The 18,138-nt window shown below is 38.3% G+C and overlaps 2 protein-coding genes across 2 annotated transcripts; one reads left to right on the top strand and one right to left on the bottom strand.

The window, feature by feature from the left end:
* Nucleotides 1-146: 146 nt before the first annotated feature.
* Nucleotides 147-1,810, bottom strand: LOC105387597 (exosome complex component RRP43). Its single transcript, XM_011558346.3, has 5 exons — nucleotides 1,635-1,810; nucleotides 1,379-1,553; nucleotides 785-1,079; nucleotides 558-687; nucleotides 147-389 (listed from the first exon to the last, which is right to left on the bottom strand). Exons 1-5 carry the CDS (start codon nucleotides 1,649-1,651, stop codon nucleotides 167-169), a joined length of 840 nt encoding a protein of 279 aa, XP_011556648.3. The 5' UTR covers nucleotides 1,652-1,810; the 3' UTR covers nucleotides 147-166.
* Nucleotides 1,811-2,105: 295 nt separating this feature from the next.
* Nucleotides 2,106-3,193, top strand: LOC105387598 (60S ribosomal protein L31). Its single transcript, NM_001305495.1, is given in 3 exon segments — nucleotides 2,106-2,119; nucleotides 2,261-2,491; nucleotides 3,026-3,193. Coding segments are annotated over 2 exon segments (375 nt in total). The 5' UTR covers nucleotides 2,106-2,119; nucleotides 2,261-2,267; the 3' UTR covers nucleotides 3,177-3,193.
* Nucleotides 3,194-18,138: the final 14,945 nt, after the last annotated feature.

The raw sequence follows: 18,138 nt of genomic DNA, 5'->3' as shown, positions 1-18,138 counted from the left end.
AAAATTTCTTGCACCTCCTGTTGGTTGGACTGGTAGTAAATACTTTTAGCATTCAGATGAGCCTTTGTACACTTGTATGTATATTTGTGCAATAAATAATTGAATAATATTAATAAATGGGTAGACAAGTTCACCAGACTCGAATAAAAAACCAATTAGTAATACATTATTCCTCATTGTTTATACATGTATCAATTACATCTTTAATTATCTTAGACCTCTGTTTCGCAATTTTTAAGGCTTCTTCTTGGCATTTTTCAGACAGACTGCTACCTCCAAACTTATGGATGCCGCAGAGGATACCATCACTGCAGCACACAATCAGATTTGAACCAAGTCCTCCACATATTTCTTCCTCATACACTGTTGGGTCACTTAGTATGACATTGCTGAAATAGAAAAAAGTTAGGTAGGTAGTTAGCGGACAAAAAAACATATCTATTGAATGGGTAATTTATTTTAAATAGGTATGTTAACCACAGTAGACCTACTAGGTATCTTGGTATACTAAGGATATTTTATGGTTCTTTGGACTTACTAATCAAGATCAGTCTTACCCGTGATTATATTCATAAACAGCAAAACTTGTAGCCACAGGTAAGGAGTGTATAGTCAGTGGAGTTTGAACACTAGTGTCTACTGTAATTTCTTCTGTTTCTTCATCATAAGTAACTGCTGGCAGTGAAACTGAAAGGGATTAATAAATATATTTTGTAGATTAGTAAGTAATTAAAAAATAATATGTGTGAGGTTTTTTAAACAATCCCATAATTAGTCAACTTACTTGTTTTTAAACTAGCCATAAGTGCTATCAAACAAGCATCAACTAACGCTCCATCATTGTCAAGACAGACCATATCGCAATACAAAACCCAGGCCAATTTGTCATGCACTACACACAGTTCTTTCAGATCAATGCATTTTGAGTTTGAAATAATGTCTGCAACTAATGTGCTAGTGATTTGGGCATGATCCGACGGTGGTCCGGGACGGTACTTGGATGAGCACAGCGGTGGCAGCTCCACATTTGTTACTAAGTATCCTATGTCTGGTTCTTCAGCCTTTGGTCTAGCCAGCTCCTGGAAATTAAAATTAGTTAGATAAGTATACATTGGCTGGTCTGTAATTATGTTTTCAATAAAACATATTACTTATTGTATTTTTCTGTTGCAGAAACAACATTTTATATCTTTTTATAGTCCACATTATATATTATTTTCTTAATGATTACGATGTTCCTTTATATGGAAAGCAGATTAGACGTTTGAATCAACCATGATAATCAAAGTTAAGGAAGAGAGTTTTCCCCATTATGTGCACAAAGGTTCTATTGGAGTAATATACTAAAAAATATATATGAATAGAAGGAGCTGCTTACCAGTTTAATGCCACACACAACAGTTGTGTTCCCACACTTCACCACAGCTGACGAGTCGGCAGTCTTGAGAGAATCAATGTTTAGTCGCACATTTCTTTGTTCATCAAACTTCCTGCCATCGGGTCGAGTATCTCTTGATACATAATCGTTGAAGTACTTCACAGGATGAATGAGTCTGCAATGATAATATTAAATAATCAAGATAGAAACATAACAGTAGGGTTATGTTAGGTTAAGTTCAGAAGTATTGTCTTACTTGTATATTTCAGCCATAGTTTTAGGTAGGTGAATTGAATAAAATTGCTTCTAAAGAGCTGAGTGCTGGATTCGTAAACTCAGTAAACAAATAAAAATACTGTGCAAAAAGTATTAAACAACAGTGGCTTGATTTGTTATTGTATTTTTTTTGTATTTAGTAACTTTTTAATTTAAAATTATTCTGTGTGCAATGAAATTTGTCATGGTAAAATATGTTTTGTTTCACTTTTATTCTGATACTTAATAAATTTTATTCACTTATTATAATAAAACTGTATTGGATTGTATCAATCAGCTTTTAATTAGAAATACAATTTCATATTGGTTTTGTTATAAAAATATAATTTTATCTCAGAAAATAGTTTCGTGCCAAAGGAGGGCCAAAACCGGCGAACACACAGATTAACAACTTGCTGTCACTTTGACAGGTCACCCGATTCTGACATTTCTTTTTGTGTCGATTTTGGCTGAAGAAACGCTAAGGTGTGTGTTTTATTTAAAAATCCAATGTAATCTCAGTGAATAATTGTTGTATTTATAGCAATTCTTCAAAACTACGATGGTAAAAGTGTAAAGCGTCCACAAAAGTGCTTATTTTTATAACTGAAAATATTTTTATTACAGATCAAAAATGGCAAAGCCCAAGGGAGAGAGGAAAGGCAAATCTGCCATCAATGAAGTAGTTACACGTGAATACACTGTAAATTTACACAAACGTCTCCATGGAGTCGGTTTCAAGAGGCGAGCTCCCCGTGCGATCAAGGAAATCAGAAAGTTCGCTGAAGTTCAAATGGGAACTCCTGATGTCCGAGTAGACACTCGCCTGAACAAGTACCTTTGGTCCAAGGGAGTTAGGTAAATACATCTTGTATTAGCGTATCTAGTATTCCCTCAAATAATTTATATGTGGATGTCTTAATTGTTTATATGTTTCGTTTTCACATATCCTAACCTATAAGTTCTGTTTATTTACACTGTCGGAACTTTACTAATGGATGGGAGATGAATTGAATTAGCATCTTTTAATTCTATAGAATATCCTAATATCTACATTTATTAAATCTAAACCAAACCTCAACCAAACAAATGCAAGTAAATAGTAGTAGTTTGGTTTGGTTATTATTATTATAACCTCAAAGTTCGTGAAATGGTCTGCGATCACAATTTTGTGCTTGGTCAAACCCACTAACTGTTAATTTTATACATATAAATAATAATCCTTCAAAGAATGAATAGGTGGTTTGTTAGTACGGTACAAGGTACCTACTAAAGTGTAATTGCAGCCAATTTCATGAACATTCAAGTTGTTTGGACCGATGTATATCAACCTATCACTTAATGAGAGTTAAAAACCATGTTAGAATTAATAATTGTTTTATTTTATTTCAGAAATGTCCCCTTCCGCGTCCGAGTGAGGTTGTCTCGCAGACGCAATGACGATGAGGACTCCGCCAACAAACTGTTCACCCTGGTGACCTACGTGCCCGTCGCATCCATCAAGGGTCTGCAGACTGAGAATGTTGACGCTAGCCAAGAATAAACATAAGCATAAAAATTACCAGTGTGTTTTTGTGGTGAGGGCCTAGGGAAATCCAGAAAGTAGTTATTACCTATTTACTATAAATTTTAAGTATAGTTTGGTCCAAACAACTTGAATGTTCCTGAAGTTAACAGAATACAGCAGTCAGCAATCATTCTTTGAAAGAATGAACAGGGTGATTTGTGAACATTCAAGTTTTTTGAAGTGAACTGACCATAATATTATTTCAGTTATGAGGTTAGGGTAAAATCTGAAACCAGCTTGCTATTCATAATAGGAATGTGGCAGTAGCAAGATGCAAGGTGGTTTACTATTGAGGCTAATTCTTTTCAGTAATTTTATGGAAGTGTGCCTTTTTGATTAGCATTTGTATTAACTATAATGTATGTAATATCCTATTCAAATTCTTTTGGGGCCATAGGCATAAGGGTCAAGCAACTTTGTGAGTACCTATACCTAACCTATCCTAAAGAATAAAGATAAATCACTACTGTGTTACTGAAGGTAGATGAAAATTATTATCTACCAACCTCAACAACCGACCCTCGTACTTCTATAATCGCCACGGTTCGATTCGGTCGACATGCATTGTCCCGTCACTCCCGCGATGGTAAAAGCTAAATATCCGCCGCGTATTACGACATCCGTAGCCCTAGGCCGCGCCAAGGAGAATCAGCATGATGTGTTGACGAAGAACGAGTGGAAAATGGAAAAGTTCAAACATATTCACCAGGTTAGTTTTCTTTATTATTTTCCTCGCCATGCTATTAGAATTTGTACATTTTACAATTGAGAGGAAGTGCTAATAACTGTTCGCCATGTCCCCTGGGAGTCGTTTCGGGTTCTAGTAGGGGGCTGTAGAGGTATGATGAAAACAAGATAACTTTTCTATGGGAACTTCTGTGTTCTATAGGAAGTCCGCTCTCAATTCGAAGAGCTACAGTACTAGAATATACCTAACTAGGTAAGTACTTACCAAGCTAATTACTGCCTTAGGTGCACATATTTTGAAGTCTGATGGCCTGATGTGGTACTCTATACAGTGAGGAAAGTTAAGATGGGCCCTGGAGCGAAACTAAAAGCAAAAACATAAATGAAACATTGCTTTATATTTAACAAAAAAAAAGTTAAAGTTACTGATTACTCTTGAAAATTCACCCTAGGGTGGATTCTGATGTCCGAGAATCTAAACGTAGGTACTTATGTGATTTTTCTCTAGGTACTGATCGGAAATATTGGAATAATCTTACACTTTATAAGGTTTCAAGTCTTTCATAATGTATTGGTATCGGTACTAGGTTATAGTCTCAGCGTATTCTAGACCTAGTTCTAGAGTTTCTAGACCAATACGTTGCTATATCTATAGGCGTAGCTCAGCCTGCCTCCGTGGTCCGCCGCCAAGCCAAACTGTCGTCTCGATTTAATTACTCGTAAATTAATTTATTATCCTTGCATGAAGATACATGAATCCAAGCGCGGCATTACGTATCTGTGATGAAGCTAAGCCAAATTGGCTTTGAGCACGTATCAAGATAAGCGTAGTTTATGTGTAGAATAGATGTCTACTTAGATTGGGCGGTTTTTACTGCTTTGCTGCAGTGGTCTAAGTAGCACGATCCTGGATTCGATCCCCAGTTCGCACAAATAACACAAGTTTTTTTTTCTAATAATGACAAGTTTCTTTTGTTACCTTGGACATGGACATTTTGCTAGTTCGAAAAAAGGGTGAAATTTGGCTTTTTTATCCCCACTGGAATATGGTAACTATGCGTACCTATGTAGGTAATTACTAGTAAGAAATACCTAAATAGAAACATGACTTTTTACCGCTGTTATGTAGAAAAAAAAGGCTATTTTTTATTCTAGTGTACACTTTAGGTACAGGGAATTTTTTTTAAATATGTACATTTTTTAAAATAAAATTACCCACCTCTCTAAACAACAGAGAGGCACCAAATCATTCAGTGGTTCAACGTAAATACGTTTAAGTCAATCTGGCAGGAACGTGGTGAGCTGAGCGGTGGGCACGGTACGAAGTGGCCGTAAGTCCGCACAGATTGATTGGCATAAAGCGACTACATCAGTCCTTCCCCGGCCCCATTATCAGACAGCTCGTTTACTCTCTCCCTGACGATTTGAAGAAGTGGGTGTCGACAGATTCATTCGTTACTTTTTCAGGGATCCACCCTTGGTTGTGTAAATTAGAGTTTGAGATAGAAGGAAAATTGCCTTAGTTACGTATGTGGTGCGAAGGTAACTAAGTTTTTTTAATATACCTATTTCCTGTATGTAGGTATATAAATACTTCTGCAGTTTAATTTCCACATGTACCGAACCTGTGGTATTTTCTACTAGATTTTAATCCCCACCATAATTCAGTATACTTACTAACTTGTATTACCTAAATGTCCTGAACATATTACTTAAACTTTTCCCTTACCCGTTTCCTATTAAATATTTCTTTTGGTGCTAGCACGTTGTTGCTCTAGATTTGACCGCAGCGTCCGGTTTCTTTGGTCCGCAATACGGAACCTTTGTTCGCGAGCTCGATGCGTAATTAACAGTTTTTTTCCTTCCACGTCTCTGCGAAGTCAGATCGTTAGGAAAACGAACTAACTACAGTTACACCTCTCACATTTCTCAGACCGTAATAGAGCTTAGTAAGGAAACGTAAAATTAAGTGGAACATTTTTTTAGACAGGTAGGTTAGTTACCTACTTTGAACAAGGGAGCTTGTGGAAAAAACATGTATTTAGGAGTTTATTATTGGAGAAACACGTAGGTAACCTTAACTTATAATGTACTTACCTGTTCTTGTGTAATATAATATGTAGTGCCATTGGTCCTCCCACTCACACTGTTGCACTGACCACATATAGCACCTTAGCACCCTACCCTTTACTACATCCTATGCACAAATGTCTCGCCAGCACGTAAACTAGAGTCTTAACCACAAACCCAAACACTCGGGCGTCACCTTAGCACGAACATCAATAATTTCCAAGAAGAGGTTGAGAGGCGGCCCCTGTGGTCCCCTCACGTCGTGACGTCACCTCGCAGTGTTAATCGTAAATCGTCTTTATACTAACGTTGATTAGAGTCAAGAGCAAGTATCATCCACCAAATGTAGAGGACAAGTTAAAGCGAATGATGGTTGGAGCAAGCAAGCGCAACATGGCTAAGTACAGTGCTTACAGAAAGCGTTCAATAATGGATTTATCCGTGCTAATGGAAGCGAACCACCGGCTTAGCGTTGTGGTCTACGGAACCCTCACATCCTGCAAACGGTGACATCAATTACATAAGATGCTATGTGTAGGTAGGCTCTATAATTAGATTCGATTCTGTAGGTACAAGGTAGTCTTGGAGACATTTTGTGTGATAGAATTTATGGTATGGTGAGTAAAGGTGTGGTTAGCAATTTAATTGTTGTACCTTATAGGTAGGTTCATGGATAGGTTGATCTTAGTCCTATCGTGACAAATATAATAATACACTTTACATTTTGTCGAGTGCCACAGGGTTTGTTTTCAGGTGCAGCCCGTAATATCACATCACAAACAGTTAACCACACCAACCCCATTCCCTAACGCATTTCCATTTTCAAATATCCCGCTAGATCCTTTACATAATTTTAACCTCGCGGGACCTAGATAATAGCTTAGTCCTATTTACACGTATTTACGGAGACGGCTAGTTCGACGAACGTAAATAAGTGGGCCATTTAAATCCTAGGGATTTTGTAATCAGGCGCTCGAATCCGACCGGGATCTGATAGCGGGGATTGCCCACTCGCCGAGGAAATGAAGTTCGAATGTTGAGTCGATTACAATGAACGAGTAAAATTGAGGGAATGGCCAGACACATAGAAAGCTCTGAGCTATGCTCGATCCTAAATTAAGTATATGTATATTTTTTTAAGATATCTTAATAATAGAAAGAGGCTGACTCCCGAAGTCCTGGACTGGCATTATAATCACCTTCTATCAACCCGCAAATCAAACTATATTCTGTAAAATACAGCATGAGCCCTATGACAGCTATCCATACATTTTATTTGTATTTAAGGGCTCATGCTATATTTTACGAAGTAGTATAAGAAAAGTATGAAGCAGTATGTAGTGCGGTAACTGAAAATTTAAATTTGACTGAGATTACGATGCATCTGTAAAGTTTAACATCCTTTTAACAAAATTCTGTGTTCTTTCTGCAGCAGTAATTTGTCTCCGGCAGTAATTTTGTAATTCTAAAGTAAATTATAAGAACCAAGGTTACCTATGTACTATACATGTAGTTCCGGAAGTTCTGGTACTCATCCATTTACAAAGGTACCTACAATTGAACCGAGCAGTCGCTGTCGTATGGATTAAGGGTGATTGTTGCCGTGGCGGTCTTATTGCTGACAATAAAGTTCTCTACGAAAGTCGTATAACAAAATTTGCTCGTGAACACCATTACTTTCTACAAGTACCTCTCACAATTTGAGAACCTTGGAAGGTTTTAACGTATATGAGGTGTTTATGTTCGCACTTTGTTTTCACCTACATACCTACTTTATCAAGTGATAGTAAAATGTACTTTTCATTTATGTAAAAAAATTAAGACTATTCGGAATTAGTGAGAAATTTCATGAAACATTTATTATTGTTTCCACTCTGGCATTTATCTACATCACAAAAGGTTAGGTCGTGTGTCTATTTCGGTCGCAGTATTTCCAAGAAAGATTCATAAAACTTCACTCGCCATCCAAATTAGGATATATAAAGCGGTATTTTTCCCTATTTGTTTTAGGCTGCGAAAGTAAAAAAATAAGAGGATTGTGTGTTGGTAAGCGAATGGGCGCCGAGGCATAATTTATAGGGACCGGAGGAAGAGTCTGAGTTATGTGCCTGAAGGTTTACGACATCGTTCATCCGACACGTACCAGCGGTTCACTTTAGCTTGGCCTGTCCGACGAGGAAACTTCAAACAATAACTAACGTATTTCCGGGTAAGATAAGGTTCTCTGGGAGATGTAGCTAGTATAAACGTAGAGGACTTCTGGTTCTGAACGGTCAGTACGCGCCGAGCACACTTCAGCGGCCCGCGCCCACTGTCAGCGCACTTTAACTACGGACCTTGCGAATATAAACTCAAGGTTTTATTCCTCGAGGTAGATAGGCTCAAGTAGTCTGCCTTCCGGGAAATGCCTACAGACACCGAAGAATCAAGTTTATTTTCTAGAAGTGAGGTACGGCCGTCTTGCTGGCAAATACTAAGAAAATGTATTTTTTATCAATTAAATACAGTCAGTAAGTAAAAAGTTATTGGTAGAGTATGTGATCAAGAACGATGTTAAAAAACCAATTTGTAGCGAAATAGCTTCGGAGCACGACATACGAGAGTGAAGCATACAAAAGCCATGTTAAACATTTCACTCTATAGAGGTTTATTGTTCGTGCTCTGTTGTAATTTCAATTAGTTGTACATGTGTGTGTCACGGGCGTATTCTATTTTGGGATGAAAATTTCATATAAATTCGATAGTGGTTTGAGTGCGAGTGTGTTACCTTCGTGTTACGTGAGTTGAAGCTCTAGCTTTTAGCAAGAACAGGTTTGTTTGTGGAGAAAACACATTATATGTAGAATTGTCTTTACTATGATTCTACTAGTACTCACTTCTCTAACCGTAGTAGTTAACATTTTATAATGTATTCGATGTCATTTAATTATCTATGTATTACTTAACAAAAGCATGTTTTATGTATTCTCATTGCATCAATTCTACTATATAAAAGGTAAAACGTTACCAAACAGCATTATGATATTACACATATTGTTAAGCCGCCCTTCACTGATAGCGTCACAGCGGAATAAAGCCTACGGCTGAAACTGGCGGTTATATCGCGGGTACCTGCGCAGCCCGCGCCATTAATCGCCGAATATAAACAAATTTTAATTTGCAATACAACCACGCGCCTCGCTAGCGATATGTGGCGAGCATTACATGTCAATGATAATCCTGTAAATGATAGTTCTCTCGATCTGCAGCGAAACAAAAGAATTTTAGTTGCTACTTTTATACACGGGATTGATGCAGGAAAATTGCGCTTCAGAGAAACAGTACCTACAAGTATATTCACTTACATTATCTTAATACACATAATTAACCCTACAATTAAAATTCAAGACGCGAGATTAGGTTTAGTCAAAATTCCTACCACAAGATCGAGTGTAAAAGAACACCAAAGAGAGTAGAGAGAAGAGTAGATATTTTAAAACTTGATAAGGGTGTGACGGGCGTAATAAAGTTTAAATCTATCTGCTTACGAAAGTAGAGATATTTCCTTGTTTTTTAAAAAAAAACTGTAATTTTCTTAGGGTGACGGTGCTGTTGTTGTTACCTGTCCTATTCATTATACACCGTGTATTAAAAGTGCTGTAATAATTTTACGTCACAGTAATTAAAGGCTTACTCGGCATTACACGGAATGAAAGGGGCAATTCTTCTCCATTATTTTTCACTACAGCGTGTAGTGTAGTAACAAAATTGAATAGTAGCATATAATTAATTGCCCAAAGGGTTCTACTAGGTAATAGCGCAGAAGTTGGTCCAAGTGCACTCTTCAAAAATTCTTATAAATCTCACTATTTAAATAATAAATAAAAAAAATAAAATAAAAATCATTTATTGGCACCGATAAAACGTTTTTACAATAGTCTGGTGGTTACAATAATTTGGTGAGGAGTTGATCTATATAGTGTTGACAGTGTCCCCTACACTAGGTACAACCCGTATCGTGGGGGACGGTAGGCAGGTTATTTGTATTGTTTGGTCAGGTATTCGTTAGGTGGCTTTATAATAAAATTATGGAACATTAAATGACATTAATTAACAATTTAGATTTTAAACTAACCAAATTAAACTTAAAACCTAAAACCTAAGTTAAGCAGAATGAAATAATGAAACCGATATTCTTCTTCCTTTATAAAATTAATTGACCACCACTTGAAGATGAACATTATCTGGACTTTTGATTCTGACACTGTATGTTCCAATTTAGACCTACTACTATACTTGTATTATCATTTGTCCGAATTTCCGGGATGACTGACTGAGACTCAACGCACAGCCTAAAGCGATGGGCATAGAAAGTCAAAATTTGGCACGTGGGTTCCTTGTGTCTAGGTCTAGATAGAAAGATATATAGAATATTATTTATGTTTACATACACAAGAACAGAATTTACAAACAGAGTCTATTAATACACTCATGGGCAATGAAATGGTTCCACTGAGAAAAGCATCAAATTACTCCTAAACGGAAAAGGCTCTTCTGCAACATTGAAGTACATTTTACAGAGTATCAGGATATTAACAATAAAAAATTGTATGATTTTGTTCATATTTAAAATGAAATGTTTTAAAAATTGGGGTTGTTTGGTGTCTGTATTTTGTAAGTGGAACCGTTTCTTTGCCCGTGAGTGTAATATTATATATTTACTGGAGCAGTCCGTCCCTGCGTCGTGGAGCGTCACAACGGCGGCTGCGTGGTATTTTCGTCACGGCCCCGGCACGTCACAACTGTCTCTCGACAGGACGACGCGGGAACAGGATTTAAACTTTTTAATATCGCAGTGGGAAGTGGATTCACGCCCTGATTACTGCTGAACTGACTCCTGGGAGGCTACTCTAGCTTCACGAAATGTGTAGAAAGTTTCGGAGGGCTGTCATATCATCTATTAGCACTGCCCTCCTTCCATTCAGGTTTCATGTCAGACTCTTTCGCTGTCACCGCTGTGCGTCTTTGGAATAATCTTCCCGAGAACATTAGGAAAGCTCCTTCTCGCAATGTCTTCAAGCGACTAACCCGTGCTCATTTTCTCAGCAAGTTAGATAAATAGCATTTTCGTGTACCTCTTTGAATATTATTATTATGTATGTATATATTTATATATAATTTATAGTATAATATGTAAGTATATTTTATGTATTTCTATTAATTTAATTATCTAGTGACTATATTTAGTTTTTCCTGTTCAATTTTTTTTTCTTTTTTTGCACCTTTCTACTTGTTTTCTTGTACCTCCTGTAGGTTGGCTGGTAGAAAATGCTTTTAGCATTAAGTCCACCTTTTGTACACTTATGTTATATTTGTGCAATAAAGTATTAAATAAATAAATAAAATAAATATTATTGATTGGTACGGTTATAAAACGTGGAGTGGAGTTGTGGTTAGCGCTGCAATGCCCCGAAATACCATTTTCGTAAAGATAGAGTGGGCCTTCCATTAATTTTGGGTTACTGAACACATTAAGTGATTAAATAGCGTGCTTACTTTCGGATAGTACACGAATAATGTTGCACATAAATAAAATGATTACAGAAATATCCATGTTACATACATACATATTACAAAAAACTTACTTTATGCTGAGCTGCTCTTATATCGATTAAAGTTTACTCGTAAGGACATATAAAACGACAACAGACAACGAATAAAAATATATACTTGATGTACCTACCTTTGCAATGTTCAAATTTCGACCTCTGGAATCAAGCTGGAATAGAATTAATCAATTATAAATCAGTCCATTGAGTTCTAGTAGAACTAGATTAGGGTGACAATTATTGAGCAGTTGGTCCGGGACCTGGGAGGCACGTGCCGCCGCCGCCGCCGCCGCCGCCACCGTCGCAGTTCAAGGTGACGACACTATTAGCAGCTGTATTAGACAACGGGGATAATTCTGGAAGAACACGATTAATTAACCCTTTGAATACCGTGAAATGAGACATAATAAAAATCCATTGCATCTCGGTCGCGCTTTCGGGAGCTTAGAGGTTAATTATCGTAAATGTATAACTGCCTCAGTAGAGTATCAGTAACGTCTATGTGTAGCCACAGGTACACGGATTGCCTTACGCTAACCGTCGGAAGCAGTTGCTCGATCATAATTATATAAGAGCCTTTAGCCACCTAATAATACGAAATGTGGTAGCTGGTATGTTTCTGCTAAACAAATGAAACAATAATAAAAAAATTGTGTTGGTATATTTTTATTTTTGATTTTGTTAGGTATTTAGTATTTGCGCTACCATGATCAACCCCCAGCCCCCACTGTCTGTAGTTCTGTCCTCTATACTAAATGCTAATCGGTACCTGAGTAGAATTGTTAAGCATATTCGATACACTTTAATATGGAAACGGACGAGAGATGTTTGTGCAATAAAAATACAATACTTACGTCTATATTTAATAGTTATGTCAACATGTGTATTAGCGGTAATTAAGTACTATAACTAACTAAATACACGAAATAATGAATGGCAACATCGTAACCAGTGGCCCGAAAATACAACTAATTATTTATCCCCTTTTGTTTAGCTCTCTCGTAGCGGCTACGAATTTTCGTAGCCGTCGTGTATTTTTAGTAAGCACTGGCGTAGCAACTACAATTTTACGTAGGCCTAGTGCCAAATTGATGTTGGGTTGGGACTGATCCTGCGCTTAGTTCGGGATGTTTTTCAGAGATAATTTATGTGGAATTTGACTTCACGGAATGTTTTCGGTTGTACCAGATGTATACTCTTAGATCGTAGGATTATTTAGAGAAATAATACATGGTTTGTAAGTTGCTGCTGTGTGTATACCTCCTTCTTTATTACTGAGCAGTCCTCAAAAAAGGGAGCACCTATGTATTTGTACTAACTAGACCTTACTGTGCAAAAATATAGGGTGGTAGTTTATCAGTGAACTTTAATGTGTTGGGAATATTGACCTGTCTTCTTTGATAATATTTCAACTTTATTTATTTAAACACTTTTTTATTGTAGGTACACAGAAACATATGGCGTGTTGCCAGTGATGACTTACGGAGCCGAGACGTGGTGCTTCACCAAAGGGCTTATCCACAAGCTCAGAGTTGCTCAACGTGCTATGGAAAGGGCTATGTTAGGCGTGTCCCTGCGAGATAGGATTCGTAATGAAGAAATCCGCAGGAGAACTAAAGTTACCGACATAGCCAAAAGGATTAGCACGCTGAAGTGGCAATGGGCTGGCCACGTAGCCCGCAGAGCCGACGACCGCTGGAGTAGAAAGGTTCTGGAGTGGAGACCCCGTGTCGGCAAACGGCGTGTCGGTCACCCCCCAACCCGTTGGTCTGATGATCTGCGGAAGGTAGCGGGAAGCCGCTGGATGCAGATGGCGGGTGACCGTTTGGGGTGGCGATCGTTAGGAGAGGCCTATGTCCAACAGTGGACTACAGAAGGCTGAGAGAGACACAGAAACATAATATAAATACACAACAATTGAAAAACACAGTAAAAGTATACAATGGCGGGCTTATTGCCAAAAAGCAATTTCTTCCAGCCAACTTTCATATAAATTTAATAATAATTCTCACAATATGTTTTGAAATTCAGGAATAGGAGATGAAGCTGTCAGAGACCGAAAAACAGTGTAACGTTTGTGCTCCGGCTTCACAACTAAGTTTTAGTTCCAGATTAGATTTGCAGTGAGATAAATATGCGAGCAGGTTCCTCAAGAGACGCTCAACTGGGTCACTGAATATTTACTCATTTAAATTTGATTCTTTTTACATTTTCACGCCATGAGCTGTGCGGAAGTGCTAGCTTTTTGCATCTTAAAGTTTTGTAGCTTTAAGAAATGATTGCTCGGTGTTAGTTAGAAATGTTTTTTTTACCTGTAAACCACAAAAATAACACATAGCTGAAAGGAATTACTCAATTGTTAGTTTCATTAAATTATTGAATAGCAGTTACACCTAGAGTTCACAGAAGATATCCACTTTCGGGTTAAATATGGCGGATCTCGGCACACTCTCAAAGAAACAAGCTTCCAGGAACAACGTGGCCTCTTATGCTCAACTTCAGTGTAAGAGCAAGATACGCACGCTTAGGTATTAACAATTTTCAGTTCCAAAGTCACCCAGTATATTTATATAAGTACGTACATATCTTTAAACATTAGCAACTGCGTCTTTGCTAAAATAATATGGATAGTAATATAGTCACATTTAAATTTTCTGCAGTGTATTGTTTGTTTATTTCACTGCATTACTTACAAAGACCTTCGAGCCCAAAGGATCGCCCCTATCACATTTTGGCGTACATTGCCAAAAAGTACGTTTAGTATTGCGGCTACTCTGCCTATGTGTTTTATTTTCCGTTCTAAACTTATACATAAGTAAGTACCTCATCATAGTCTACCTAGTTACAAACCTTGTTTGTTTCAGAACTAATCTACTTAACAAAGAGACACCGCACAAGTGACCGCATTACGATACACTCCGGAAACCACTTGATCAATACCTTTAGATTGGATAGTGATGTACATGCTGTGTACAAGCTAGCTTGGCAATACCTTTAGATTGCTACCTGGTGTTGTCTTTACAGGCTTGAAATACTTTTACTATAATAGGCACTTCGTATGTCGTGTCCTTTTCATGTTTTTCGTTATGTGCTCGTAAGTAAAATCTAAATGTCTAGGTATTGTAAATCGCCAATCCTGGTATTATTTTGGTTTTTTGATTGACTCCTGGCATTGCTGGTAGATGACCGCGGGGCTACACTGTTGTACTGGTGATGCTGCTGCCCATCACCGGTATGTGAGCTTCAGTGTCCCCACAGACTCGCCTAATGTCAGCAATGTGCACCACGGGCAGGTCAGGTCGACAATTGGTCCATGTAGATTATTGGAATACTTTTATCAACTTGTTCTATATAGCCACCAACACCTGCATGTACCAGGCAGCTCTAAAACCTTAGCATAATATTTTGCCGGCTGAGCGCGGCGGCGGCGCGGCGGCCGTAAACATCGCCGTTCCATTGATATGTTGTGTCTCGGGAGAGCGGCGTTTTATTGAAAAACTTTCCACGTCACGCCCGCCGCCTCGCGCCTCCGCTCTACAAATAGCTTTCAGCCACCGAATGACACGTCATGCATCAATTGCAATTTGGTGCGATTGATACCTTGGTTTATTCGCTAGGGTTTTGTCAACTTATTTTAGACAATTCTATCAGTTGTTTTGGTTTAATTTTATTTTGCTAATAGACTGGTTTCGACATGTGCTGGCTGACCGACATCTATATTACACAGCACTGTACCCGTATCTAAACATGCACTCAAGCCAGAGTTGCTAGATAAGCCCGATCGCAACGTGGCACCCGTAAACTAGTCAACTACATAAACAATTGAGCAGTGAATTAATTGGTCAGGTCGGAGATAGCGGCGGTGCGGCGACGGGAGCCGCGGCCGGCAGTAAACCCGCCGGAGCAGGCGCAAGGTGGCCGAGTAAATCGCTCCATTAGGCAGTTAAAAGCTCAACGCTATCGCCGGGACATAACTCAGCCGGCCGTCTCCTCACGCCTCTATAAATTACATCTTTGTGCAAACCAGGCGTGCCCGCTTAAAATATGTACGACATTGTCTTTCCTCCCCTCATATCTTCGAAGGTCACGATCTATTAAATTATCCATTCGTTTTGCATCGGATACGCGGCGTAATCAAAAATTTGTTCGCGCCGAATACTGCGAGCGTGTAATATGAATGAGACTCCGCGTGTTTCGCATTCGATCACGCTTGATGTTTATGGGGATGCGGATGAAAACGTACAATTTCTATATAAATATATACTTAGCTATATTCCTGAACTATTTCAGAATTGCGTCACGTCCCTTATAGGCAATCAGGTAAAACTCCTTGTTTTCCTCGTATATTTTTATAATTATCCAGTAGGTGCCATCGTTGTCAGCTGCCTGGGACGTTTATCCGGGTATATTTTCATACAGTATGTATAATATGTGTTTTTAAATTCAAAAATAACATAAATTTGTGACAAAATAAAATTATTTAATTTTACCTACTCTTAAGTTTGAAGGAGGTATGATGTCTTCGACATATTGTTGAAGAAGGGCCGACCGGGGCGAGCGAGGGAGCTAAATGGCGGTCACGCGTGTCTACTGCGGGCGATCACTCACACTTGTGACACTCTATTATCTACCTCCGAGATAACCCGAGCCTTATCGGACACATTGTGAAATTGAACGATCAGCTAAAAGCCATTTCCTTCAGAGGACCAAGCGTAAACAATTATATGGGTTGTAGAAAAAAGGTATTTTGGCTGACGAAATGTACTCACTTTCATTTCAATCACTTTGATTTGGACAGTAATGGAGCGAAAGAATTATTTGCGCTCATACGTATCATATATGCTGTTTAGAAAAGCAAACGACTGTTTTTCTAAACAGCATCCTAGTAGTTATCTGTAGCCAAATCCAACTCACAATTAAAACGTGTTAAAGCGGAAGTTTTTAATTAATGCTCTGTATTGTTGTTTTTATGCGCATAACAAAACTTCGCTGAACAAATAATACCAACATTCATTCACAAAGAAGTCGATATAAAACAACGATAAACCGCTGTACTTCATAATTTAACAAGCGCCGCCCCCGCTCACCTCCAGTCGGGGGTGAATTATTGAAGTCACACGGGTCGATCCCTGCGTTTGATTTCTTAAAAGTATCGCACAATTAATGCATGCTCCATTGAATATTTGGTACCTATCTACCGATTGTATTAGTACCTAACAGTACTCGAGTCTAGACTATTGTTTGTTCAATAGATTATTATAAAATGGTAGACATATTATTTATTGAGACACAATCCAACTAACGGAAAACGCATCTACGTGCGTTCTTGCGTTCTCACAAGTCAGTAAACAAATCGCAAGTCGTGTACATCATCAATAGGCTTAAAATAGGTAAGCAGAGTGTACAAGATAACAATCGATTTCTATTCACGTCCACGCTGTTAAGTTCCTAACATAAATGCTGTAAATAATAAAACAGCTTTAATAAACGTATATTTCTAGAATACAATGGAACGTTTGCATTGTAGGAAAATATTTATGTATTTTATGAAAAACTTGTTAAGATATAAAAACGAACTTATTAATAATTTTAATTCTTTGAAAACGTTATTATTAAGGAAAAAATACTAATTTATGAAATGATTTTCTTATGTTGGAAACGGTTCTGAAAATAGTTCACGTATTATGTAATTTTTTTTATTTTGGAATCTGAACCTCTCCTAACTTAGAGATCAAGTTGTCTGAGCCAGCATCCCCGAGAGGAGACTTGCAACCCACTTTTTGCAGTACATCATTTGCTAGATCGTGATCCCGTGATAGGTCGCAGGCCGTATCGCCGTTTTGGGATGAGTACAGTGCACTTAGAGTAAACATCTACAATTCTACATATGTACAATCTAGATGAGCAGGTTTCCGCCGTAGTCTTCATACCTACTGAAATCCATCCTAGTTAACCACCAGCCAACTTCGAGCTGCACAGTTAGGCATAAGCGGCATCTAGTAGGTAATTAACCTCAATGGGAGACAGACAGCGATAGTGAGCTCCTCACGCCCTCCCCCTAATCAATCGCCGTGATTCAGCGGCCGGCGCATTCTGATCACGGAGGCTCCAGCACGTTAACAACAAATAAACTCGTGAACTCCGGCCAGGATCGATACAGCTGGGAGGTCACTCTATATGACGAAAAACTAAGTTTCGGGGCGCTGCTGCGCGAGCCACGACTCTATGTCGTTGTATTAAACATTCCAATGACGCGACGGCTCTCGTTCGTACGTTTTCGTCAGTATAGAGTAACCCTCCTGGGCTGAGGCCTCCGCTTGCCGCGACTGATATCGTTTCGAACACTCGCTACGGAACTTTGGACTGATAAGTGTGGATTTTTCAGGGTATAAAGTCACAGCGCATATAAACGTAACGTAAGCGGATCGCCTTTCTTTTCTTCTGTCAGCCAAGCGTTTGCGCGCTCGCGACAGACGAAAAGAAAGGCGATCCGTTTACGTTACGTTTATATGTTAATGTGTCTTTGGTGGTCACCAACAATACTGAATTTAAGACGAAGAATATTTTTTTACGGGTTATCTTTTTAAGTTAAA

The sequence above is a fragment of the Plutella xylostella genome, chromosome 13, assembly GCF_932276165.1.
Source record: "Plutella xylostella chromosome 13, ilPluXylo3.1, whole genome shotgun sequence".
Taxonomy (NCBI): domain Eukaryota; kingdom Metazoa; phylum Arthropoda; class Insecta; order Lepidoptera; family Plutellidae; genus Plutella; species Plutella xylostella.
This window is presented reverse-complemented; position numbering and strand designations above follow the sequence as displayed.